Source organism: Harpia harpyja, chromosome 9 (genome assembly GCF_026419915.1).
Source record: "Harpia harpyja isolate bHarHar1 chromosome 9, bHarHar1 primary haplotype, whole genome shotgun sequence".
In the NCBI taxonomy this organism is placed as follows: domain Eukaryota; kingdom Metazoa; phylum Chordata; class Aves; order Accipitriformes; family Accipitridae; genus Harpia; species Harpia harpyja.
This window is the reverse complement of record NC_068948.1, coordinates 26,246,155-26,272,834: the sequence shown is the minus strand read 5'-3', so window position 1 is coordinate 26,272,834 and position 26,680 is coordinate 26,246,155. Positions and strand designations below refer to the sequence as shown.

At 45.4% G+C, this 26,680-nt stretch overlaps 3 protein-coding genes and 1 long non-coding RNA gene across 4 annotated transcripts; 3 read left to right on the top strand and 1 right to left on the bottom strand.

The window, feature by feature from the left end:
• Positions 1-19: 19 nt before the first annotated feature.
• Positions 20-981, top strand: LOC128146652 (keratin-associated protein 9-1-like). Its single transcript, XM_052798218.1, has one exon. It carries the CDS (start codon positions 41-43, stop codon positions 533-535), a length of 495 nt encoding a protein of 164 aa, XP_052654178.1. The 5' UTR covers positions 20-40; the 3' UTR covers positions 536-981.
• A 2,594-nt stretch (positions 982-3,575) lies between these two features.
• On the top strand, positions 3,576-5,365 carry LOC128146656 (uncharacterized). Its single transcript, XR_008236807.1, has 2 exons — positions 3,576-3,811; positions 4,937-5,365. It is a non-coding gene; the product is annotated as an uncharacterized LOC128146656 (long non-coding RNA).
• A 1,283-nt stretch (positions 5,366-6,648) lies between these two features.
• On the bottom strand, positions 6,649-10,672 carry LOC128146648 (keratinocyte proline-rich protein-like). Its single transcript, XM_052798213.1, has 2 exons — positions 10,558-10,672; positions 6,649-8,737 (listed from the first exon to the last, which is right to left on the bottom strand). The coding sequence occupies exon 2, from the start codon at positions 8,714-8,716 to the stop codon at positions 7,664-7,666; it is 1,053 nt and encodes a 350-aa protein (XP_052654173.1). The 5' UTR covers positions 8,717-8,737; positions 10,558-10,672; the 3' UTR covers positions 6,649-7,663.
• Positions 10,673-22,457: 11,785 nt separating this feature from the next.
• Positions 22,458-25,860, top strand: LOC128146646 (keratin-associated protein 10-4-like). Its single transcript, XM_052798211.1, has 2 exons — positions 22,458-22,490; positions 23,428-25,860. Exon 2 carries the CDS (start codon positions 23,449-23,451, stop codon positions 24,922-24,924), a length of 1,476 nt encoding a protein of 491 aa, XP_052654171.1. The 5' UTR covers positions 22,458-22,490; positions 23,428-23,448; the 3' UTR covers positions 24,925-25,860.
• The last annotated feature ends 820 nt before the right edge of the window (positions 25,861-26,680 follow it).

Genomic DNA, 26,680 nt, shown 5'->3' with positions numbered 1-26,680 from the left:
TTTTTATCTTTTTCTTTAGCTTTACCAGCAGCTCAGAAGGATGTCTTGCTATGAGCAGTGCAAACAGCCCTGCCTGCCCCCTCCCATTTGTGTGCAGAAATGCACCAAATGTGTGGAGCCCTGCAAGACAGTGTGCGTGGAGCCCTGCAAGACAGTGTGCGTGGAGCCCTGCGGCAGCGTCTGTGTGAAGCCATGCTCCACGCCGTGCATGGAGGTCTGCACAACACCCTGTGCCACCCAGTGCACCACGTCCTGCACCACCCAGTGTGTAGAGCCCTGTGCCACCCAGTGCACCACGTCCTGCAGCACCCAGTGCGTGGAGCCCTGCTGCACCCAGTGTGTGGACATCTGCCCCCCTAAGTGCATTGACATCTGCGTAAAGCCATGTGCCACTCAGTGCTCAACCCAGTGCACCACCCAGTGTGTGGAGCCCTGCCCACCCCCATGCGTGGAGGTGTGTGCCACCAAGTGCGTTGACTCCTGCGAGACAGTGTGCCTGGAACCATGCAGCACGGTCTGCTCTCACCCGTGCTGATTGCTTTAATGCATGAGCCTTGCATGCAGCCCTGGTGCGTCGGTGCATTGCAATATCCATAGGCTCATGAGCACCTGCGGAATGAATAACAAGTTACAGACCCATCTGCAACATACTGAGACCTCTACTGATCTGGTTACCCCATGCTCTCTTTGCCTTGGAAAATATTTCTCTGAATGTTTCCAGCCTGTATCTTTGCTTCCTATGATACTTGTGCTACTGCTATCTCAGCACCTTTTTCTTGGTAACTGCAGTTGGCCAATATTATACTGCTGGGCATCTTGGGAAGTTATTTAGCAATGGCTATGCTGTAAGCCGTTGATGTTGGAAGATGTCTCCCCTTCTGTTCTTTAATTCTCATCTTGTCTTTTAACATATGTCCTTTTGTCTTTTAATGTCTATGTGTAGCAATAAAAATTGACCATTGATGGCATCATGTGTCTTCTGTCTTTCTTTCATCTCCCCATTTCCATGTCTTTGGACCCAAGAACAACTTCCTTTAATCTTCATTTTAAAAAGCTGCTATGGTTGTGGAGGATTTGTGCCTGAAATGCAGTGCTGTAAACGGAGAGAGCATGCATTATAATGTGGAGCAATGTCTTCTAATGCTATAAGCAAAACATCGTCTGGTTAATACTTTTCTGACAGATACAAAAAAATGAGTTTTATCCTACTTGAAAATAATGATAGAAATTAATTTTCACTTTCATTAATGATATAATTTTGACCTTTATCTTTCTGGATTGTGGAGGCAAATCTTAGAAACTGTTAAAAGGTAAATTTAAGTGGAAGAAAGCCCCAAATCCAAGAAAGAAGGAATTGACACATTCTTGCTGGGGTTTTAATTATTTCTTAAAAACATTCTGATGGAGACAAAAATGGTATTTTTGATTAACTCTTCCCATGATCCTCACTGACTAAATATAGAAAGTAAGGGATTTGGCTTCAGGAGATGAATCTTTTTGTGGTTTAGGAACAGGTCTGAGCCCTGCAAGATTGCAGTTTTGTTCCCAGGTTTGATGCAGATACTTTGTGTGACTTTGGGCAGGTCTTACTCTTGTTATCTCTCCGTTCCCCAACTGCAACGAGGAGAAGTCACATCCCTGACTGATAGAGTGGTTGGCATTTTGGGTTCATTAACGTCTGGCAGGTGCAATAATATTTTAATTCACTTATAAATGCATCTTCTTTATTTGGAGTCATAATTTTGAAACTGAAGGAGGCCTATTATCTGGCAGGATGTTATACCCGTTTAAATGCTGAGTTTCAGAGGTAATGCTCCCATTGTCTTCCATACTGTGCGTGTGACTTGCTTACCTGTCTCTGTGATGGCCACACAATTTCCATGTCTGGGATGTAGAGAATTGCTATCCACCTACCATATCATTATGGTAAGGGTGGAGGATATCTAATCTAGAAAAGAAAAGAGTTATATTTAGGTGTGTGTGTAAACACTGTTACCAAATCAGCTTTTAATAAAACCTTGTGTGCAGGTGTAGAGTTTGACAGTAGATTCCTTTTTGTGTTATTTCTGTCAACACCAAAAGGTGACACCATTAAACAGGAATAATGATAGGCAAAATATGTCTCAGTAAGGCAAACAAATTCTACATCTGAACACACCTTTCAGTTGAGATAGACAAAGCAGGGGTAGGTGGACCAGATATTCAACAGCATGAAAACGGAGGAGGAGACGAGGAATGTGCACCTCTAATTCCTACTGTTGAATGCAAACCTTTGGAGGTTCAGCAGTGAACTCTGCCTCGCTAATAACTGCTTACTGCTGCCGCATGTGTAGTGTCAGTGCACCCTTTCAGGCATGGAAAAAGTCTTAGTCAGGAAGTCATATGCAGCTACTAATGAGATCCATCCCATAGGTTCGTCACCTATGACTGATTTCCAAGCATCTTCATCCAGCTCTATCAGCTGTGTTAGTAATGTAAAATTCTTTCTTCTCTCCCTCTCTGCTGTGAGCATTGCACCAGGCACTGTAATCATAGATGGGAGCACACAGCTCTAAGAACCCCAGAGGAAGCGGCAGAAGAGACCTGTTGGTTTGTGCTCATCATGCTTCCTGTGCCTGTAGGAAAACATGTTGCAAAAGCCCTGACACACTGCTCACCTATACATCTGTGGTTAGTTCTGAGCATTGCTAAGATTCCCCTGTATATTTACAACAAATTTGTGACATTTGGTCTATATCAACCTTGGGGTCATTAAGACCCCTGGTAAATCAGGCATGAGTGAGGGATGTTAAGATATGGGATGATGTTGTTTCCATTAGCACCTTCTGCTCCTCTACATCCAGTGGAAGCCATGTGCATCATCTCTCCATGTATCACACACCTGTAATGGAGACTGGGCTGTAATTCCTAGGGCTGAATATGACCCCACAGGGCATAGCATTAAGGAATACTCAAGGGAGGCTTGAACTACCTTTTCCATTAGCGCTAAAGACAATGTTTCCATTGAAACATTTTCTCTGTTCCTTCCTTCCTTGAAAAATTTCAAGGGGATCGACATTTTTCTGAAACATAGATCCATCCCCAGAAAATTCTGCCACAACTTCAGCAAGCCAAACCCACTGTTTGTGAAAAAGAAGTTTTTGTTGCTTCAGTGAAAAGCTACTTGAAAGTGCAAGAAAAAAGTAAGGTGAAAGCTTTCTAATTTCGTGGCAACATAAAATGTTTCATTCCCCTTTTGGGGAAGGAAAACGGAGAAGGACAGGAACAAAACCCCAAACTACAGACTGCCACACACAGACCTGCTGCCCTTCCGAGGAGCTGGGATGCAGCACGCAGCCCTCCCCCTGACCTCACTCAGATTTATGCCAGCTGGAGATCTGTCCTGGTGATCACAGGCAGAACTATCAGGAAACACCTAAACATTATGCAAACATGTTCTGCTAGCTCCGGAGTGGATCTGAGCCGTCTCTCAAATCTGAGTTTGGTTGTGGGATCTTTGCCCAAGGTCAGGACAAGATGAATTATTAATAAATTAGCCAGTTATTACCAGATTGGGTGTGCCTTGCATTAAAAACAACAAATCCCCCGCACCTGAAAGAGGAGGCATCTCTCACAGACCTTGACTGAAGTCCAGGTGTACGGAGGTGTCAGTGGAGCAGGTTCTGGTTGTGAAAGATTCTGGTCATCAAGTTAATCTGTTGTCATCAGCTCCTGGGGCTGACTTCTGAAAGCATATAAAAGCCTCCCATTTGGGAGGCTTATTAATCTGAGTGGCCTCTTCTTCCTTTCCTCCAGCAGCAGGAGACACCAGGTGAGTCCCTCTATGCACTTTTAGCTATATAGGTGGGGGTTTCTGGTGCCCTGTTCTTGGGAGACAGGGTGATTTTTCTTTATTTTGTGTGTCTAGTAACAGTTTCAGCTCATCTCCCTGGTAATTTCACCTCCATACGGGTGAAAGACGTATTGTTATTTTGAGACTTTCTGAGGCTCCAGACAGTGGCTTGCTGACTCTTTGGACCAGCAAACCCTCATCAACTCTCATAACTCTTTCCCAACTGATAAGAATCCTTGTGGATAACCACCGGGTATTGAGTATTGGCTACCAAAGGATGGCATCTGCTGGCAGCTTGTTTTGCATCTGTTGAGCAGCCATGGGCTGATCCCTGCAGTCTCCTGGATCTCCAGGGGTCTGAGTTTCAGTTCTTTGTATAACATCACATCCTCACTGAGCAGGAGGACAGTTCACCTATGTTTAACAGCTGGAGATATGGCTCCTGCTCTGAGGCGCTCAAAGAACTGAGCAGAGACATGGCTGTTGCTGGAAGGGATTGTTATCAAAGGATTTTTCTCTTCCAATATGTTTGCAATACTGAGAAGTCACTGGCTTTCTGCTCCTCTTTGACTAGTTTTAAATATTGCTCTGAGGTTCTCCTTGAACTAAGCATGCTTTCATTAAAATTTGTATTGCTTCTTAGCTTGTCAAAGTTGAAATGTTCAGAAAACAGTGAGCGGGGGGGGGGGGAGGAAAACCGCTCTCATTGTTTCTCTTCCCTCTGCCTCTGTAGCCATTTACCTGTTTGGATCACAACTTTGTTAGGATGGTGCTTGCCTCATATTCATTTATGCTTATATACAGTTATGCCCTGAGGCCTCAGCAGAGTGGCTGATCTCCATAGAGGCTAACCATGACTGGAGCCCAGAAAAGCAATATGGGGCAGCTACAGCCAATTGGAGTCACCAACACAAATTTGGTCTGAACAGCAGCATCCTCAGGGATTTCCAAGTGGGTTTTTTTGTGATTTTGCTGGGAGGATTAACTTCTAAAGGCTCTTCACTGTTGGTTTGGTGTCAAAGCACTGACTGAAACTGTAATATCCAGAAAGGAGAAGTGTGTAAGGCTTAAAATAACTGAAATATCACCTTAGTTTTCTTCCAGGCTTAGCAAAGATGTCTTCCCACCAGCAGAAACAGCAGCAGCAAATACATTCAAAATGCCAGGAAAAGTGTCCTCCAAAGACTGTGGAGCAATGCCGGCCCCCGAAAGGGCAAGCTAAGTGTCCTGTGAAGAGCATCCCGCAGCAGCAGCAATGCCCAAAGCAGAAGTAGCACTAACAGTAATGGCCACAAAGTGCCATGGAAGATGCAAATGCTTATTTCCAAGTTCTCCTTCTGTCTGCTGGCTCTGCCAGAATAGCTAGAAATTTGCAGCGTGCCTCCTTTGTTTGCAAGCAGAAATTACAAGGAGATGCAATTCATTAACTTGGACTTATTCATCTTCTACTATATATAAAAAATAATCATGCGGTGTTTTCTTCTGATCTTTAATTTGGGACATACTACAATAAAATTATAAGTAACCCCATTACTTGCTTCCTGATATTTTTTGTTTTCACTTTACTAGTGTCATTCATTCTGTTGCTTTTTTTTATCAGCCAAAGAATTACCTTTAAACATAGACTTGTATACAAGGCATGCATACCCAGGGACCCATGCACATTTGCCTTCCAGATTTCCCAAGGAATGATTTGTTCATAATTTTTATTTCCAATAGATCCAGAAACCTACAGCTGTTAATATGATGACCAAGTGGACCAGAAGTGTGAATTGTCTAGTGCAAACAGGACACAAAATGATTGCAGTTTCTAGAAAGACCATTTAAATTTGTGGTCCTTTGGGGCAGAGCTGCTGCCTGGGTGTCAAAACTGGCTCAGGATCAATGTGCTTCCCATCTCAGGGCAATCATCCTGAACAAACAACCTGAGAAAACTGGGGAAACTCAGTTTTCTGCAGGATATAATAATCTAAAGTATATTCTTGTGGATCTATCAAAACTATTAATTGTGGTTTTAGAGTCTCAACTCTACTGTAGGAAAACAGTCTTTGGAAGTCTTTAACACTGAAAGGAAGCTTTTGGTTGCTCAGAATGAATAGTTTCCATTTTAAAAGGACCGGAAAGAGGATTCAGAATGTTTTGGTTTCTCAGCAGGATGTATGGGCTTGGCTAATTGATTTCTAGTCAGCTGTATGGCAGACTAGGGGAAGCAAATTATAAATACAGAAACTGTTGAATAATATGATATTGGTGTTTGGCAGACAGACATAAGCCTGCTCTGCAAACCAGAAGCCATGTGTCTTGGTGTGATTCTGTGATCAGACGGTGAGGTTGGATGTATCTAACACCCATCTAACAGGTACAGGGCCAAACTAGTGAGATTACATCACTCCTGGCTCATCCGAAGCGTGGGAAAAACTCATTTGCTTGTGCTTGCAACCGCCTTGTAGACATGCCCATGCCTTATGTCTGTTGAAAGTCACAGAGTAGCTATAAATATGTTTAAATTGGGCAGACTGACCACGGGGCAGCTTGGTGTTAGCAGAGGCCATGTGCCCTGCTCTCGGATGCGGTGTCTTGCTGAGAGGTATTTCGGAGCTATTGGCCAGCCCAATGGACTGATGCAGTGTAGGGGCTCTTGCAGGTTCTCTAACCTGGGCACGTGGGTCCCCTGCAAGCACCCAAGTTTCTGAGTCCTGATTCACCCAGCTTTGAGCCTAAAAATGACTGACTGTTGCAAGCTGAGGCTCCTTTTCATCTTTTTAAGCAGAAGCTATTAAAAGTCTCCACAACTTGGTTTTCAAAGTCATTTTTTATTGTTGATTTTCACAGTGAAGTAAATCCTGGATACAATATCAGCCTAAAATAATTAAAGATAAGTACCAAATACATACGCAACAACACTGTGTGGTGAAACATGTTCCAGGGTGTAATTGAGACAGCACTGTGTATGCTTCCTCCTTTATCCTCTCTAAGAGATGGAAGCCACACCTGAAGTTAATCTATTTCAAAACATGTCTAGATTGGATTTAATTATCTGTATATTTCCATAAATAATCTCAGCTCGAGCTGTTCTTTTACACATCCTAGAAAATCCAGGGTGAGCTCTCTGAGGTAGGGATTACTACCAATTCAGCTGAGCAGATAATTAAGAGGTGATGGCTCTTTTGTAAAAATCTTTCTATTTCCTCTAGCCCAATGGACTTTTTAAATTGCATAAAATATTCAGCACTATGGATTCATGATTCAGAAAGTCTTGTTGTCATTGACAAGAACCCCTTAGCAGCAGGTCCTGCACAAACCTCAAATCCTATTATTAATAGGCAAAACCCCTAAATGCAAAGTGGGAGATGGCATTCGCGTACAGGGAGCTGGGGAGGAAGGCATGAAAACCAGGAGGCAGTGTGTGGGTCTGGACGATGAGCTCTAGGTCCCTAACTGCATTTGGGTTAAGTTTGAATATTTAGCTTAATGAACCCTGACTCGTGCGTGCCATCATGCTCTTTGGTCTCTCTCTGGGCCTTTAAAAGCCAGCGGGATGATTGGGAGAGGGCAGAAATTCAGGCCGCTGGAAAGCTGAACGCACATGCCTACAACACTGCTTGAAGCCTTATTATCTATCGACAGTCCTGACGTGTCAGTTAGCTTATGGCTGTTAGTACAGGGTAACGCTAGCGTTAGTTGGGGGGAGAGTTGGAAGCTGTGCTTCTTAACAGAAATTCTACAGTGAGTAAAAGGGTGTTGGAAAATGACCTCTGATTGTGAGACATGGGGAGAGGAGGTCTGGGTTTGCAATCTTCTCTCTTCAGGGCTTCCCTTGTCAGCTGCAAGTTACTTCTGCATGGGTGGCCACTGGCTGGGCTGCTTCACCTGCTGCTGCTCAATGGGAGGACAATCCTCTGAAAGGGAGCACTTCCCTGGCTCAGGGCAGGGAGCAGGGATTGGCATGGGGATCTCCTTGCACTCCTGCTTCTCCGGGGGACATGGTGCAGGTTCAGGGCACGGAACAGGGATTTGCACAGGGATCTCCTTGCACTCCTGCTTCTCCTGGGGACAAGGTGCAGGTTCAGGGCATGGAACAGGGATTGGCACAGGGATCTCCTTGCATTCCTGCTTCTCCTGAGGACACGGTGCAGATTCAGGGCATGGAACAGGGATTGGCACAGGGGTCTCCTTGCACTCCTGCTTTTCTTGGGCACATGGTGTGGGTTCAGGGCATGGAACAGGGATTGGCACAGGGGTCTCCTTGCACTCCTGCTTCTCTGGAGGGCATGGGGTGGGCACAGGGATCTCCTTGCACTCCTGCTTCTCCTGGGGGCATTGTGCAGGTTCAGGGCATGGAACAGGGATTGGTACAGGAATCTCCTTGCATTGCTGCTTCTCTTGGGGACACGGTGCATCCTCTGAGCAGGTAACAGGAACTGGCACAGGGATCTCCTTGCACTCCTGCTTCTCCAGCACACATGAAGTTGGTTCAGAGCAGGAAACAGGGGCTGGCACAGGCAGCTCTTTACACACTGATTTCTCTTCAGGGCATGGAACAGGCTCAGGGCATGATACAGGTGGGAAAGTTGGTGGTAGCTTGCATTGCTGTTGCTGCTGCTGCTCCGGGGGTGGACAGTTGGGTATTTCAACCACTGGTGTTTCTCCCTTGCATGGTTCCAGCACTGGTGTTGGCAATGGCACTGTTTTTTCTGAGCATGGTACCACTACTACTGGGGCTGGTTCTGGGCAAGGTGTTGGGACTTGGACTTCAGGTTGCTGCTGTGGACATGGGACTGGCTCAGTGCACGGCTCAGGCTCTTGGCTTGGCTTTGAAATAGTTTTGCTCAGGCCAGGTGGGAGGTTGATTTCCTGCTTGATTTGCATTTGATTCAAAGACATCTTTGCAGGAAACAAGATTATCTGAAAAAAATGTCAGAGTGTTATTGTGTCTGCTAAATGAACTGCATTGGGATAGGGGTGAAATGATTATAAGAAACATGAATCAACTGCAAGAGTAAAGTTCTCTTAGCTTGCCCTTGTTTTCCCAAGGCAGGTTGGCTCTGAAAGAATTATGAATTGCTCATTCTTTTTCATCCTGCCTTTCAGCTTCTGCTCTGACTCTGTCTTATCTTGTTCCTTTCCGTTCTGCAATGTGGGACAGCCCTGTCAGGTCTAACTGAGGTAGAGCCACTCCTTTGAACTTGGAGCTGATTTACACTTCAGAGACCTTCCTCCTGTTGCTTAGCTCTTCCCAATGTGTTAACTCTCTTTCATTTCTGTCCTGGGGAATTGATGAGAGGAGCTGGCAAATAACAGATCTGCTGGTTTGATAGCGGTTTCAGAAAGTCAAAATAATAAAAAAAAAATAATGAATGCTGAAGACAAACCTTTAAAAACATTTGGTGTATCAAAATGTAGAAGAATATAAATCTGGGCCCAACAGGATATTTTATGTTGACAAAACTGAAATACTTCATTTGATTTTGCCCCTTTTAAAATGGTTTCCAGATTTTACTTGGGATTAGAAACCTGAGGTGCTAAAGCCTCAAGGTGGACCTCACCAGTAAGCTGAGATCTCTCTGTAGTATTAAGAGTCTTTACAGTAACAATAGGCCAACTCTTCTTGTTCTGGTTTCACTCTGACTTCTTTGATGATGTAATGGATTGAGGTTACCTGTGGCACAGTCCTTCCAGCTGTCATGGAAAGAATTAGCAGTGGTAATGCGTCCCTATGTTTCTGGATTATCATGGCCACTAATAATACATGTAGGTCGCATGAATCAGAATAATCAGGAGGGATTTATTCTCCCAAGGCCAGTAATGTGCAACAGGCCAAATGGGTTTTCCTAACAATTTATGAAACGCTCTGTTTTGTGGGCTGCTGAAGGCAGGCACCAGGCTCAGCTGGACTGGTGCTGTGTCTTTGGTAAAGCCTGTGCTGTTGTTTTTCTAAAGACAATCTAAGGGCACAAATAAAAGGTTAGAATCACAGAAGTGTTGGTTGGAAGGGGCATTTTTAAATCCCCTCACTGCAGGACTAACACCAACACAGCTCATGTGAGAGTATGCAAATTTGTTCTCTCTTCCTCATGTTGTCTACACCTCTCAGCACATCTTCAAAGCAAATTCATTCCTCTCTTCTACATCCTCCTAGATCCTCCAGATCAATATCACTTGTCTCTTGCTATTTTCTTTATAAGGACCTGATAAGATCTTAAGCCAGATTAATATATTGCTCTTGACATGGTTAGCATAAATGAGACAGCACACTAGGAATACTTTCACCCTTCTGCTCCCTACAGCCCCTCACACTCACAAATCTATCTTTTGCAAAATAATTCTTCAATGAAATTGAAAGTTAAAAAATTTTTTTGTTATAAATAGCAGAATCGCAGAAAATAGATTTGGAGGGAGCTTTAGGAGGCCATTTAGACCTCCTCCTTCCCTGGAGGCAGGATCAGTTATAGTTAAACCAATATAATTTTATCTAATCTCTTCTTCAGAAAGGGTCTAATTTAGCACTTGACTATCCTCAGATTTACGCACAATCTGAATTTGCCTTGTAGAGTCATTCCAAGACTGCTTGTCCTACCCCAATGCCCACAATTTCTCTTCTTTGCAGAAATCTTTTGCATATTCAAAGGTATCAAATAAAACACTTCTTTAAAGAGTCTGCCTACATTAAGCCAAGCAGTAAAATAATAGACATCACAAAAAAGTATCAGTATTCCCTGACTTACCCAACCAGTCAACAGGGAGAAGCACAAAGTCGAGTGGATGGTGGAGCACAGAGATTTGAGAACTTTTATATGGTTTCAAAGCCCTGCCTTCTGGGAATGAGTCCTCCTAGGTAATGAGCTCATTCTTTCACAACTGCTGTTGTGCATTTCCTCCACAGACTTGTTTTACACGTAGGCATTGTAAAGAGAGGCTTTTGATGCAGAATGCGTTTTATTCCCCTTTCTGACTAATCCGATTTAACAAAAAACCTGCTGTGTGAATAAAGGTCATACTCTCAGGTTAATACATTCATTGCAGACCCCATTGAGATCAGGGGTCTTGGTGCAGTGTCAGCCAGCGTGGTTCCACTTCAACCCATGCATGAGTCATTTCATGTCAGCTAATGCCCTCACTTCTTAGGATGTATTGTAGTTTAAGACAGGGGGGCTAATCTGTACATCTCTGTATTGGGTCTGGCTGAGATGGAGTCAACCTACCACAGTCTTTCACCTGCTTTTCATCAATGAATTCTCTAAAGTGACTTTCTTGTCATTCTATAAACTCATGATGGATGGGTTTATTTTTTTTTCCCATGAAGATCTTAATAGATTTCATTCTTCTTTCATTTCAGAACACAATTTTGAATGCATATTATTTTCCATGGTACAGGAGATGCAGCTCCCAGCCATCTAAATGTGACAGAAGAGGGAACTGACTTTATCTCCATGTATCATGTGAAAAGTAAAGCGTTTTTTTAATAATATACAAGATTTATCACATCCAAATGGAATTTGGACACTGGTCTTATTTAGGTGCCAGGATGGCATTTGAAAAGATGTTTCAATCTACATGTGAAATAAAGGGAGCTTGTAGTGTATACAGTTTATTCCCTACAGTTTATTTCCATGTAAAAAAAGCTTATTGAGTGAAAATAGCTCACTGATTATTACCCTCAAAATCTCAGGGAGCTATCAGGAGACAAGTCAAACAGTCCTAATTTCTGATGGTAGGATTATTTTCAGCAGCAGAGACGACTCATCCCACACAGAGGTGAATTTCATCATATTTGGTTATCTTGGGACTATCTTTGTCTTGTCTCCACCATTTTACCAGAGCCCTTATCAGAGCATGCACTACAGATACAATTATTGCAACAGGCTGAGCTGGTACCTGTCACCAGTTGGGATTCCTGGGCTGCAAATGTAAGAAGCTGTTTCTAGTTGTGGTATAACTTCCTCTGTTAATAATTGTTTGGCAACTGAAGGACAGAACACCTGAATTTTAGACCACATCTTCTTCTCCTATAGCATGACTTCATCCATGCAACTTACTTTCTTACCTCATGGCAGGTGGGGCCCAGCCTTGCTGCCTGCCTGGCTGGCTCTGGAAGCTGCTTAGTTTTAGTTGCCAGCCTTTCCTAGTGAGGAGAATATCCCAGCCCAAGACCTAACCCTGACTCAGGCCTCACCTGCTGCTCTGCTGGTACAAATTGCAGTTGCAGCTCTGCTGAAGGCAGGAACTAGGACACTTTCCAGCAGTGGAGAACCTGCCTGTCTGCTTTCTAGGTAGCATCATGCTTCATGGTTATCAAAGTAGCCCTTCTGCTGAGATATGCTCCTGGAATATAGCCCATCAAATCAGGAAGAGAGAGGGAATAAGCTCAGACTCATAAAAAAAAGTGGGTTTTATCATTGCACTTGTTGGCCTGAAGAGGACAGAGCAGCTGGGTTCGAAAGGAGACAGCGCATTTCATTAGATCAAACATTGCATTTGAATATTTGTGCAATATTCACAAGTGAATATGCATCTTCAGGTCAGAGCTTCAGTAACCTTTGTTATGTCCATCAATTAGAGCACCTGAGAGAAATAGGGCACGTAGCACTTGTGGAGCAGTGTTGAGGCAAAGACTGTTACAGGGTGTACAGCCATGGATGGCTCTGTGTTGAGACATTGCTTTTATTTAAGCAAGCAGTGAGGTTTCTGGAATATTTAGGTGTCAAATTTCCAGCCTCAACTTGCAACATCGAGCGATTAAAGAAAATCACTTTCCATAGCTGGAAGGGAGATGACCTGAACTCTGTCTGGAGATCAGAAGGTGGGGCTGTCCTGACCGCAAACACTGGTTTGGATCCAGGTCTGGAGAGGCTCGGGGAGGTCACTTCACCTCCATGTCAGCAACCTCAGCAGAAAAATGATGGTAATTATCACCGAAGAGGCTCTGAAGTCAGCTCGTGGAAAGGGAGTGAATGTTTTTCCCATAGTAGAGGTGTAATTGCTTTCCCCTTCCATGTGAATTGCACAAAGACTATTTTTAGAAGCAAATGCCATATGCAGTGAAACCTGCCTTACTGAAATATTTGGGAAACTATGGGAGAAACGTGCATTGAGTAAGGTGGCTTTACAGTGAACGTGGAGCTAAGCAGCTCCTCAGCTCTCACCTGCTGGAGCCTGGCTCAGCTCCCAGTCAATACTGAAGTTGTACTACTAATTCCAGGGAACATAACCCCACAAGTGAGATAAATACTGGCCCGAGCCCATCCTTCCTAGACAGAAGATGTTACTCCAGCTCCCACACAGCTTGGGTAGGTGCTGTGCTGCTATCAACCCAACAGTGGCCTTGCAAATGCTGATCAGGTAATTAAGTCCCCAAAAGTAAGATGTCTTGGGAGGTATGCAGCAGTTATGCTAGCAGCTCCAAATGAAGGTCTGTAGCTGTCAACTTTATCTGGTTTATCATTGAGATGAGTGTCTCCATATCTCTAAGGGTCCTGAAGCTGTATTCCTTCACTCTGAAAAAAAAGGATCAGCTTTTTTAGAAGTGAAGACCACTGCAGAGAAATTCAGCTCAAGATGTGAAATGCTTGCTGTGATCCTCACGTCTGTATGGATGCTCTTTGATTTTTCTCCGTCCAGTACTTTGAGCCTTTGTGCACAGAGAAAACGTTCTGAGGGAACTATTGCACTCTTGGATTTCATGTCTTGGTGTGATTCAGAAGTTGCTGAACTGGATCTCCCAAGACACGGATCGCCCTGATGGCTTAATTAGACACTGTTTTGTTAACACCCCATCTTGTTCTTTATTATTGTGTCTGTCATCATTTCAGGGTGGACATCTTGATTAACTCATCTCACGAGACAAAAGACATAATTACCTGTTACTGAATTTCCTAGTATCGGTTTGTCTGCCTGTGAATCCAGTCACTAAAGCATCTTCTCTCCTAGTGCTGAAGGCTGGGTGTCAGGTCATGCTACAGAAGATGAGAAGCTGGTCACCCACAGGGATGGCCAAATGCTGTAATATCCAAGTATTGGATATGAAGTATCCATGCTTCAGTATTTTTTTTTTCTGCTTGTTATTTCATGAGTGATTTCTCTTTGTTTTTGCCAAAATACAGCACCTGAGCTTCCCAGGAACCAGAGGATTTCCTATTAAACCTATATCAATGGATTAGTTTAACAGCTCTCAAGAGACGCACATGGCTGAATCACTGAGTTAAGTCTGTGACTCTGCATTCATAGTTATAAAACTTCTTCCATAAATTCAACAACCTCCATCGTAAAGCTTGTTCCATATTTTGATTCCAATTTTCTGATTTGGCAGCCTATTCCAGAGTCTCCTTGCACTGCTTCTTGAAAATCTTCTCCTAATTCCCTGCCTAAATGTATTCCTAACTGCTTCTGCAGAATTACTGTGCTTCTTGAGTACAACAGGTTGCCTCATTGAAAACCCAATGGGCACAACAGAAACACTTTCCAGTCAGCTATCACATCAAAGAGCCTAATTCTCTGTTGCTTCATTCATGTGCTCGCACTCAGGAATGAACTTGTTGGAGTTTAGCCTGTCATCAGCCTTTTCTAGCCCATACACCAGGATGTGCAATTGTAAAGTAGAGCAGCCTGGGGGTCACGCTAGCTTTGTGCTCATCTTTGCAGTGCTGCTGCTGCTGGAGAACAGTGAGCTGGGGTACAGTGCCATGTTTCAGGCTTCCCCGACCTCTTGGAAGGGGATGAATTACTAGCTTGCTGGAGTGTCAGCTGCACAGTGGTCACGCAAGTGCCTGGTGCAACAGGGAGGTTCTCAGGGCACCGCTTGCATTTGGATTAAGGTTGCTTTATGCTCCTAAAGAAGTCAGAAAAGACCTTGAATGTCCCTGAGGTTCAGGCCGCACATATCGAATTTCTGTGTGAATTTGCTGCCTGAGTTATTTTTGTTGTTGTTTCTGGCAGGGCTGAAGCCATGGGGCTTTAGAGCAGAGCATTTGGAAAACATCTGAGTAAGAACAAGCTTTCATGCTTCAGATGTGGCCAAACCAACAGCCTTCTGCTGCTAAAATAGAAAATGCCTAAGAATGGGGAGTTTTCTCTCCTAAAGGTCAGGAAAAATCACCTGTTTCTGCAAATGGGGCCATTCTGGAGCTGTGAAAAAAAAAGTACAGCACGTACAGCACAGGCCCTTCTCTCCGGGAGGTAGGGCTCCTGGGGTATATAAGGACCTCTCTGACTCCCAAGTCTGTTAGACTGTCTTTGCACTGATTAATTGCTTCACTGCTGAGTTGGGTAAGTTTGATTCTGGTGAATCTATTAAATACTGTTAATTAGACTTGCCATAATACGACTTACTGTAGGATTAGAGTTTGGCGATAGCAATTTCAGACTCTTCCATTTGCAAATGGAATTAATTGAGATTAAATTTTGGGAGCTGCAGGCTCTAGGATTTAAACTGTTTCTTCTCCAGCTGTTTCTACATCTATGTAATGCCACAGATCAATGGAGATAATCTTGGTTATACCTATGCCATTCTTGTGACTTTGATGGCATTACACCATTGCACAAGGTGATTATAGGAAGAGAATCAGGCCCAGAGGACTCGGAGATTATACAAACATGCCTTGCATTATAATCCTAAAACTGCTCTGTTAGCTGAATTGCTATGGAAAGAGGAAATTTTAAAAGCTTAGTGTGTCCTGAGCATCTGATTTAATAACATGTTCTGGGTGATAGAACAAACTCCTTGGGGAGGAAAAGGAAAGGGTAAATCCCAGAGCAGCTGGGAAGATTTTGAGGAGTCTCACAGCTTTGCATGAATGCTGTGTCTGACAAAACAGGCTCTGACCCAACATGGGTGTCCTCAGAGGTGTTTGGACTGCAAACCAATACTAAAACGGTTGAGTGCTGGAAAAGGGATCATCTGACATGGTCTGAGTAATGAAAGGGATACTGAGCAGATGAATATACAGCAGGAAGATAGCTTGGAAGGGGCAATTATTGGTCTTCAGGCTCAAGAGAGAGAGACTTATCTTGGATCTTCTCCATTCCATTGCTCTGAGTTAGTCATAACAATCTTGAGCTCTCACAGTTTGCTTCATTCTAACACCTGTATGCGGATGAAGGTGAAACTACTAGTGTTTCTAATAGAAAAGTGCTGATTTTGCTGCTGCTTTTCTTTCCTCTCTTGGTTTGTCATTTTACAAAAAGAAAAAAAGTGCAATTTTAACTTCTTTAAAAACATTGGATTTTCTTTTTTCCTATACTGTTTTTCTCAGTCCCTGGCTTGCAAGGAGGATGTCCTCCCAGCTAAACCAGCAGCAGTGCAAGCAAGTAGCCCCTCTGCCACCTGCAGTAAGCAAAGCCATGCTGGAACCAGCACCAGTCACCCAGCAGTGGCAGAGACAGACACAGCAACAGCCAAAAAGAAGAGAAACCTGAGGAGCTTTTTACATCAAAACCAGCAGCCAAGAAATGCCCACCACCAGCCAAGGCACTACAAGCTCTTGTTTCTGTGCCAAACCCAGAACAATAGCAAACCAGAATGCGAGTCAATGGCCTCCCAGGCCAAAGTAGCTCCTGAATATGGAAAGTGATGGCAGAGGAACAAAATCTGGGACATGTCATGGTAACTTCACGTTCTCATTGCTGGTGTGATAGAGGCTCCACTAGATACATTTCACAGCTTCATCTTTGGCAGCTGGGTGCCTCGATGACCACATGCTGCTTCCCCATTCAGAGCTGAGGTGCTCCAGTCCCTGGAGCTGTGCTACTGGAGGCTTTGTGCCTTTGAATTAATGTCTGTTGCTGCTGCAGAGGGGACATCTGTGGCTGTGATCAAGCTTTGAGTTCAAACCTCAATGCCTGGATTTCTCTCCTATTGGAAGCCCAGCTAATGGACGGAGCTAATGGATATGGGTGCTGGGAAGAGAGAAAGTTGCATTGAAACTCCACAGCTCAGCTTAAGTATTTTAAAAGTCACCAGGGCTATTATGATCATGTAGTCAGATTTTCTACAGACACTAACCTCCACTGAGCCTGGTAGCAACCAGTGCAAAGAGGTGTGTGGGGCTACTAATTGCAGAACAGCAAGAGTTCATTAAGTAATAAAACACTTTTAAAATGAAGCAAGAAGGAGTCCAAGTGAGGAGCATTTCATTCTAATGCATGATGGGGTTAGTATTTTGCCTTCAGTGCAGTTAAATCATTGAAACAGTGAGACTGTGAATTTACTGCTTGCTGGGCTAATAATATGTTAAGTTTTATTATCTACAGCCTGTATGCTGCTTTCTAATTACAAGTCTGATATACAATAAAAGTGTGATCGCTGCTTATTCTCTCAGGTTTCCTTTATTGTCCACCCTCCCCTCCCTGCATGCACCTTACCACGCTGCAGCGATGGACTGAACAGACTCACTCTCCTGTGAAGAACATGATGTGCAGTCCAGCTACTGTTTCAGTGTGTGTTCTCAACGCCCAGAAGCACATGTACATGTGAGCAGCTGGAATAAGGTGCTCTGGCTTTTACAACCGTGGGAACAGGAGGCTGTGGTTGGGCTGCAGGGAGCACTGGCAACTCAGATTTAACTTCATGCCAGTGACTTGGTACAATAAGGAGCATTCAGACATTAGGGTTCTATGACACAAAGGCATTGGGCTAGGTCTAGTTCACAGGCTGCCAGTTTAAACTATTTTCCTGGAGAGAGAGAGAGAGGGCATTTGAAGGCAGTTTCCCAGCTACCAGTATCTGGTTCTGCAAGGCTGTTGCAGGAGGTGGTTGCGTGGGCGAATGCTGCGCTCTAGTGGTTTGTACAGCTTGGATGAAATGTCCATGCCTTGCAAGTTCGGAGGACATGGCCAGGCCTGGGTGAGGCTGGAGGACATGACGATGTTTCGGAGAGACTGGAGGAAATGTCCGTGCCTTTGTGAGGCTGGAGGAAATGTCCATGCTTTGGTGAGTCTGGGGGAATGTCCGTGCCTTGGTAAGGTTGGAAGAAACGGCCAAGCCTTGGTGAGGCCGGAGGAAATGGCCATTCCTTGGCAAGACTGGAGGAAATGTCAATGCCTTGGCAAGGCTGGAGGACATGGTCATGCCTTGGTGAGGCTGGAGGAAATGGCTGTGTCTTGGAGAGATTGGAGGAAATGGCCATCCCAGCCCCATGCAGGTACTTCTCCAAGGCAGATCTATTTCTTCATGGGAAGACTGTCTTCCTTGGCTTTGCAATTGTAGCCTAGCACATGTAGTGTCCTTCACTATGCACTAGTTTTAAAGCTTAACAACTCCCCACTGTAGCTCCCTCCTGCTTTACAGCTCTTTGTCTAGTTTATTGGTATTTTTTTGTTACCATTAATGGAGCAAGACTAATTTTACATCACTTGAAGTTTCAACCCAATATCCCAGATCACACTTAGCCAATTTACCTTGTTTCATAGAATCATAGGATGGTTTGTGTTGGAAGGGACCTTAAAGATCATCTAGTCCAACCCCCCTGCCATGGGCAGGGACACCTTTCACTAGACCAGCTTGCTCACAGCCCCATCCAACTTGGCCTTGAACACTTCCAGGGAGGGGGCAGGCACAACCTCTCTGGGCAACCTGTTCCAGTGCCTTGCCACCCTCACCGTGAAGAACTTCTTCCTTACATCTAATCTAAATCTACCCTCTTTCAGTTTAAAGCCATTACTCCTTGTCCTATCATTACATGCCCTTGTAAAAAGTCCCTCTCCAGCTTTCTTGTAGGCCCCCTTTAAGTACTGGAAGGCTGCAATAAGGTCTTCCTGGAGCCTTCTCTTCTCCAGGCTGAATAACCCCAACTCTCTCAGCCTGACTTCATAGGAGAGGCGCTTCAGCCCTCTGATCATCTTCGTGGCCCTCCTCTGGACTTGCTCCAACAGGTCCATGCCCTTCTTATGTTGGGGGCCCCAGTACTCCAGGTGGGGTCCCGCAAGAGCAGAGTAGAGGGGCAGAATTATGTGCCTCAACCTGCTGGTCATGCTTCTTTTGATGCAGCCCAGGATATGGTTGGCTTTCTGGGCTGCAAATGCACATTGCCGGGTCATGTTGAGCTTCTCATCAACCAACACCCCCAAGTCCATCTCCTCAGGGCTGCTCTCAATCTATTTTCTGCCCAGCCTGTATTTGTGCTTGGATTTCCCTGACCCATATGCAGGACCTTGCAGTTGGCCTTGTTGAACTTCATGAAGTTTGCATGGGCCCACCTCTCAAGCCTGTCAAGGTCCTTCTGGATGGCATCCCTTCCCTCCAGTGTGTTGACTGCACCACACAGTTTGGTGTCGCTGGCAAACTTGCTGAGGGTGAACTCAATCCCACTGTCCATGTTGCCGACAAAGATGTTAAACAGCGCCGGTCCCAATACCAAACCCTGAGGAATGCCGCTCATCACTGGTCTCCACTTGGACATCGAGCCATTGACCTGAACCCTTTGAGTGTGACCATCCAGCCAATTCCTTATCCACCGAGTGGTCCATCTGTCAAACCCATGTATATCCAATTTAGAGACAAGGATGTCATGCAGGACAGTGTCAAAAGCTTTGTACAAGTCCAGGTAGATTATGTCAGTCACTCTTCCTTTATCCACCAATGCTGTAACCCTGTCGTAAAAGGCCACCAAATCTGTCAGGCACGATTTGCCCTTAGTGAAGCCATGTTGGCTGTCACCAATCACCTCCTTATTTTCCATGTACCATGTGTTTCTTCTGTTTTCTTTTTTGACTGTCTTGTTCTTCTGCCAAATTTCTATATTTGGAGAAGGCAGGGAGCTTTGAATTCCTGGTGCATTGGCTCATGCTCCAAAATTGCTGCACTGTGACGGTGCTCCTTTGCATTCCTGACTTATTAAAGAGAAGGTGGTGGAATCCCTAATGTCTCACCTGGCATCTCCTCCAGGATGTTTTTCAGCTTCCCTCGTCATACTTCTCAGTGCCACAGCCCTGTTTTAACTTCTTTTTCCCACCTTCATCTCATGCTATTCAGCAGGTTCAATCATCAGGCATGTTAAAAAAGCGCAGGAGATTTTCTTAGCTGACAACCACTGCAGGGCAGGGCTGGCTTGTGGGGAGAAAAACTGGATACTACCAGGATATGCACAGATGATGACAACAGAAGCACACATTTTTGACAGGCATTATCATGCGAAAGTGAAACACTCATTAAATTGTTACATAGTGGAAGTCTCCAAAGTTGCTATGTTGCCAAAGTTAAAATGGATCCTAATTGGGTTTCTGGTTTTTTTCTTTCTTTCTTTGATTCTGCAGTTTTGGAGTGTACTGATGTCCTGGTTTCAGCTGGAATAAAGTTAATTTTCTTCTTAGTAGCTGGTATAGTGCTGTGTTTTGGATTTAGGATGAGAAAAATGTTGATAACACGCTGCTGTTTTAGTTGTTGTTAAGCAGTATTTATACTAAGTCAAGATCTTTTCAGCTTCTCATACTGCCCTGCCAGCGGAGGCTGGGAGTGCACAAGAAAATGGGAGGGGACACAGCCGGGACAGCTGACCCAAATGAGCCAATGGGGTATTCCATACGGTATTACATTATGCCCAGTATTTAAACTGGGGGGAGTTGGCCGGGGGGCACCGCACCTCGGAGTTTGGCTGGGCATCAGTCAGTGGGTGGTGAGCAATTGTATTGTGCATCACTTGTTTTGTATATTCTACTATTATTATTATAATTATAATTGTAATTATTATTTTCCCTTCCTTTTCTGTCCTATTAAACTGCCTTTATCTCAACCCACAAGTTTTACTTTTTTTTTCCCGATTCTCTCCCCCATCCCACTTGGTGGGGAGTGAGTAAACGGCTGCGAGGTGCTTAGCTGCCAGCTGAGGTTAAACCACAACAACTTTTTAAGAGGGCTCAGACACATAGTCTTACAGACATTACTGGGTATTAACATAAAAGACAAGTAAATGTTGTGATCAAAAAATTAAAGTTCACCTGGGCTTTCAGTAAGTTAGGCAGGTACACATGGGGTTTCAGTCAAGTACAGAATAAAATAAAGATTTGTTTGAAGGTTGGGGCAGTGCCTGCATCCAGACTAGAATAAAAATAATATAAAAGTGAAGGGCTCACTTTGGTTAACAGGGGGGATCACACCTACAACCTTTGGAGCTAAAAAGCAATGAAGAGTTATGGCTTTGGATCAAAGAACCAATTTCTGCAGGAGAGATGCCACAACAAAGCCACATTTCTTGTGGTTCAGGCAAAGATGAACACACTCAGTGCTGACCAGCAAGGGTCAGGATTTGTTCTTGCTGGAGAAGCCTATAGTAAATGGAGCATTTCACCCCCTGTGATTCTTGCCTGGTGTGGGTCATAGTTGTCCAAGAATTTCTAAACTTTATTATTCAGTTTCACTACAAAATTATTTATGGACCTTTCTCTTTGCCTCCAAAACCACATGGGCAGAGCCATTTCTCTACTTCACAAGAAACTGCAGTTTTTAATAAGCATACTCAGGAACTGGTCCCCTTGGGGTGGGTTTCATCTAAGCCAGTGCTAGATGTCGGTGGGGCAGAGCACTCCTCTGCACTGGTCCCCCTCAGCTCTCCTTGTAGTCAGCAGGAAGAAATTGTCACTTTGGGGGGGATATTTCATGTGACAACATATACATGAAAGCATTGATTAGAACTTCAGTGACTTCAAAAAATTAATCTCCCAGTTTTCTGACTAGTTTTTTTCTGGGTGCAGTGTGTGATAAGAAGTTGACTCACTGAGAAAGTCACCCGCAGGACTGGAGGAAGTTTATCTGCTCCTGGTACTTTTTGTAGACTGTCATGCTGCCGGTCACAGCTTTGACAGCTGAGCTTGTTGTGCAAGGGCTGCAATCAAATGTGACTGTAGCTCATCTTTTCTGCTCATCTGAGAGTCACTGGACGGTGTATTCCCATTGCTCTAACAGGTGATTGCATTGGGATCATGGGAGCATCAAGACACCAACAGCCAGGGACTCTCCAGAGCTATGTGAACTAAAAATGAAGTTCTGTATGGATGATGAACTGCACCCACTCAAGAGGGTGATTTGAACTTTACTAGGACCTCCTGTTTTTCCTGAGAACTCAGTGTCCTGTGTCCAGCCTGCACCCAAACCCGATCCTGGCTGCTGGGCATTATGGGGCAGATAAGAAATGCTGCCAGCTCTGACCAGGGACTAAAGTTAGAGAAGGACATGGAGCGGTCAGTGCAGCTCTCACGGCATGAAGCCAATGCCATGTGTGTGCCGAAAGAGGCTGAGTGATGGGATGGCCCCATTTCTGGGGGACCACCAGGACATTTCCAGGGACTGTGAAGCCTGGCTCCAGTGAGACCTCTGGAAAGCCAGTACTGCATGTTATTTGGTGCACTTCTGCCTTGCAAAACCCCTGAAGCAGGGGATGCCACTGCTGCTGCCTCTCCAAATACCATTCAGTCTTACCATGCCAGGAAGGATTATACAAAAGGTAATTATTCTTACAATGGGGAGCCGACATTCAACTACTCATCCTCAGGGATGAGTACACTGATGCTAGTCACTACGAATGTTGAACACAGAACAGATTTTGCATAGGAGCTAATAGGCTATGTCATGGGTACCTCATACCTTCAAGGCACGTTTAGTAGCTATATAAAAGCTCTCCTTCTATTAGGACTCACTGGTCACATCACAAAGCTGTTCTCGCCAGGAAGCTGGGTAAGTCTGGTTTGTGCTGAGCCTCTGTAGCTGCTGAAATGCAGATTTATTTCTGCTTTTTTACATATAAAAAATGCTCTATGGGAAAAGTTTTTAAAACTAGTTCGTTTGAATTGCTGTGTTGGAGTGGGAGTGCGCTCTCAGTGTCTGCAGCTGGGCATCTGAGTCCAAGAGTCACTCCTGAAAAATGTGAGGAAAGGTTGTTAGAAGTAATTGGGGTGCTGCTGTTGTTTGCTTTTGGGGGTGCCTGACAACAATCAGAGCAGCTTTGGTGCATCAGGGAACATAATGCTAGAAGAGCTGTAAGCAGGTTTGTGTTCAGTTGTGGTATCGTTACCCTTTAATTGGTTTTGGTTCTCTAATGAGCATGAACTTTGTGATGCTGGGACTGAGCTGTGAACCTCTGCCTGCCTGCGGTGTGATGGGATCACCAAGCAGCGGTGCCTTGGGTGATCTTTGCCTCTCCTGCTATGGCAGATGTGGCCAGAGGTTCAGAGCTTGTTTCTGGGTTGGGCCTTTTTCTTAATGCATCAGCAAGAGGTCAGAGGCAGTCGCCAACCAAAAGCAGGAGGGGAAAACTGGATTTAATGATTGAAAGGCAGCTCTGAGATCAGCCCTTCCTCTGCTGACCTCCAAGATCAGTTCTCCCCCAGTGGAGGTCCAGGTGATGGGGAGGGAATTGCAGTCTGGGGAGATATTTAGTGCTACGTGTCTCTGATTTTCCCCACTGTTTGACTTAGCGCCATGTTTCAGAGTTAAAAATAATGGGTTGGGTCCTCGGCTGCTACTGGCGTGGTTTTGAGACTGTGGCATAGGCAGGATGTGTCTCCATCACCCAGTGAAGCGAGCCAGTCCTGCTACACGGGCAGCAGCAGGACTGTGAGAAAATCAGCTGGGTGCCTGTCTAAAGACTCTGCTTTCTCACATGTCATTCCAGTCCTGCCAAAGCCTCACCAAGATGTCGTGCTACCTACATCAGTGCCTTCCTCTGGTCTACCAGGAACCCATCCCCAACAAGTGCCCGCTGATGTATGCTGCCAAATGCCTGCCAGTGCCTACCTGGCACTCGACACTGTTCACCCCACAGTATGTAACCCCCTGTGTCCCCCAGCAGCGGATCAGGTCCTCCAGCTTCTCCCAACAGCAGTGTGTGACCCAGTGTGTGCCACGGCAGCAGTATGCAACCAAGTGTGTGCCGCAGCAGCAGTGTGTGACCCAGTGCATCCTAAAGCAGCCATGTGTAACTCGGTGTGTGACAACTTGCGTGCCGCAGCAACAGTGTGCGACCAAGGGTGTGTCGCAGCAGCCTTGTGTGATGAAGTGTGTGCTGCAGCAGCAGTGTGCAACCAAAGGTGTGCCACAACAGTGTGTGACCAAGTGCATGACCGCCTATGCCCCCCAGCAGCAGAGCGCGACCAAGTGCATCCCGCAGCAGCAGTGTGCAACCAGGTGCGTGACCACGTGTGTGCCACAGCAGCCGTACCTGGCCAAGGGCATCCCGCAGCAGCAGTGTGCGACCAAGTGTATCCCGCAGCAGTGTGTGACCACGTACACCCCGCAGCAGCAGTGTGCGACCAGGTGTGTCACCACGTGTGTCCCACAGCAGTGTGCGACCAAGTGTGTCTCGCACCAGTTTGTGACCTCTTGTGCCCCGCAGCAGTGTGCCACCATGTACGTCCCACAGCAGTGTGCAACCAGGTGTGTGACCAAGTGTGTCCCGGAGCAGTGTGACACCAAGGGTGCTACCATTTGTGTCCCACAGCAGTGTGACACCAAGGGTGCTACCATTTGTGTCCCACAGCAGTGTGAGACAACTTGTGTCCTGCAGCAGCAGTGTGACACCAAGGGTGTCCCACAGCAGCAGTGTGTGACCAAGTGTGTCCCACAGCAGCAGTGTGCAACCAAGGGTGTCCCACAGCACTGTGCGACCAAATGCGTCCCACAGCAGCAGTGTGCGACCAAGGGTGTCCCACAGCAGCAGTGTGCAACCAAGGGTGTCCTGCAGCAGTGTGCGACCAAGTGTGTCCCACAGCAGCAGTGTGTGACCAAATGTGTCCCACAGCAGCAGTGTGTGACCAAGTGTGTCCCACAGCAGCAGTGTGCGACCAAGGGTGTCCCACAGCAGCAGTGTGCAACCAAGGGTGTCCTGCAGCAGTGTGCGACCAAATGTGTCCCACAGCAGCAGTGTGTGACCAAATGTGTCCCACAGCAGCAGCGTGCCACCAAGTGTGTCCCACAGCAGCAGTGTGCGACCAAGGGTGTCCCACAGCAGCAGTGTGCGACCAAATGTGTCCCACAGCAGCAGTGTGCCACCAAGTGTGTCCCACAGCAGCCATGTGCAACCAAATGTGTCCTGCAGCAATGTCAGTTAGGTGGAGTAAAAACTTCAAGTCACTCTAAAAAGTACTGTTCCGTGTCCAAATGGCCCTGGTAAAAAGGAGTGGGGGAAAGGATGGTCCACAGAAAAAGAGCGAGGTACAGCTTTGGGGCAGGGGTTATTTATCTCCTCGTACCACCTGCCAACTAGTTCCTATTGCTTAAGTCTGCTTTATCTCTGTTTTCCAGTATTTCCCCTGTAGCTCAGCTCTGTTTTGGGCCAGGGTGCAATATTATTTCCATGGCTGCACTCCAGGTACCTGTGGCTTGTAAGCCTACCTGGAGTAGGCTTAATCTGCTACAAGGCATAGTTTAGTGGGATGCTATTAAATTCTCACCTAGTTGAAATGAATAGTGATTTTTAAAAAAATTTAAAAAAAAAAGAAGAAATAGAAATGTCTAAGGAGTCCAAATCATGACAGAATCAAAAGGACTGGCAGTGCGGCCGGCAGAGGACTGTTCTGTGCCTGGCTCTGGGTTTAGTCCTGGCACTGGGAGACAATGTTCAGGCTAACCTGGATTCCATGAGGCTGCGAGTTCTCCGAAACAGCTGTTTTCACTCACAGATTTGGAAGCCAAACGTAAATTTGCTAAGCAAACCGTATACGAACCTTACTCCAATGGCCTTCATTTCAGAAGGTGGCCAGAAATTTCTGCTGCTTTAAACCACTGACTCTGCGCTGACTTCAGTAGAGTCTCCAGACAAGACAGGATTTCTGGCTTGGTGAAGTTGATCCTTGCTGAGATTTTATACATGAAAGTTTTTATTCACTTGGTTGCTTTAATTAATATTGAAAATATGACTTGAAACTAAAGAAAGTCTTTGAAATAACGCTGAAAGTTGTAGCACGACTATTTTATAAATGTTTGAGCTATAAAAGCAATTAACTATATTCTTTACGCTGCCTGAAGATGTGTACTCTACACTGTACTGAAAACAAACCATATATATATATGTATGCTTATATTATACATACATATATACTTAAATAAATATAGTTCTCTGACCTGAGATTAAATATCTTGTCTTTTTGCCCTCTGGTGCTTCCTCTTTATTAAATATAGCGAAATGCTGTCTGAAAAATACAAAAATCCTGTAATATGCCCTATCATTATGAAAATGAGTAGTAGCTCACACTAAGTACATCATGCCTATTTGGAGGGCAAAAACAAGTGTCACAAGACAAAGAGGAGGGTGTGACTGGGGCCGGGACGCTGCCCCGCATCCTGCCTTGCTCCACCCTTGCTCGGTGACCTTGGGGTGCCACCACGGGCTGCCCTCTGAAGGCAAGGATGTGTCCAAGGCTTGAGCATCTAGCAATGTCGAGGTGGCATCTGGCTGCTTCCCCAGGGTGCTCAGTGGGTCATGGAGGAGCAGACCCTTTTCACACCTTCTCCTGAATGTCCAGTGATGATGCTTTGGCCCAGCAAGGCAGCGTGCAAGAGCAGCAGTGACCGTGGCCCTCCTTCCACTTTGCAGAGCCAGGGATGCTCTCACAACCCAATGTTTTGTGTCCCCTTTAAAACCGAGATGAGCAATAGTGTAGCCTTCTGAAGAGTTGTCACATCATTGTCGCTTTCCCATAGGAGCCAGAGCCCAGGGGGTCTTTAGGAAAATATACCTGGGTTGTGGGTGGCCGGGTGGTGCAGGACCTCATGTCACAAGGGTGGAGTGGCTACCGGAGCATGGGGCTTGTTTTGGAGGCAGTTGCGATGGAGTCTGGTTCTGACCCTGGCTCTGACTCATGCTGCGCTGCCAAGTGACCACAGTGCAATGTGCCTCAGTTTCCCCTGTGCTTAATTGGGAATAATGG

Coding starts and splice junctions, on each gene's coding strand:
- LOC128146652 (XM_052798218.1), top strand. CDS start 41: ATGTCTTGCTATGAGCAGTGCAAACAGCCCTGCCTGCCCCCTCCCATT.
- LOC128146648 (XM_052798213.1), bottom strand. CDS start 8,716: ATGTCTTTGAATCAAATGCAAATCAAGCAGGAAATCAACCTCCCACCT.
- LOC128146646 (XM_052798211.1), top strand. CDS start 23,449: ATGTCGTGCTACCTACATCAGTGCCTTCCTCTGGTCTACCAGGAACCC.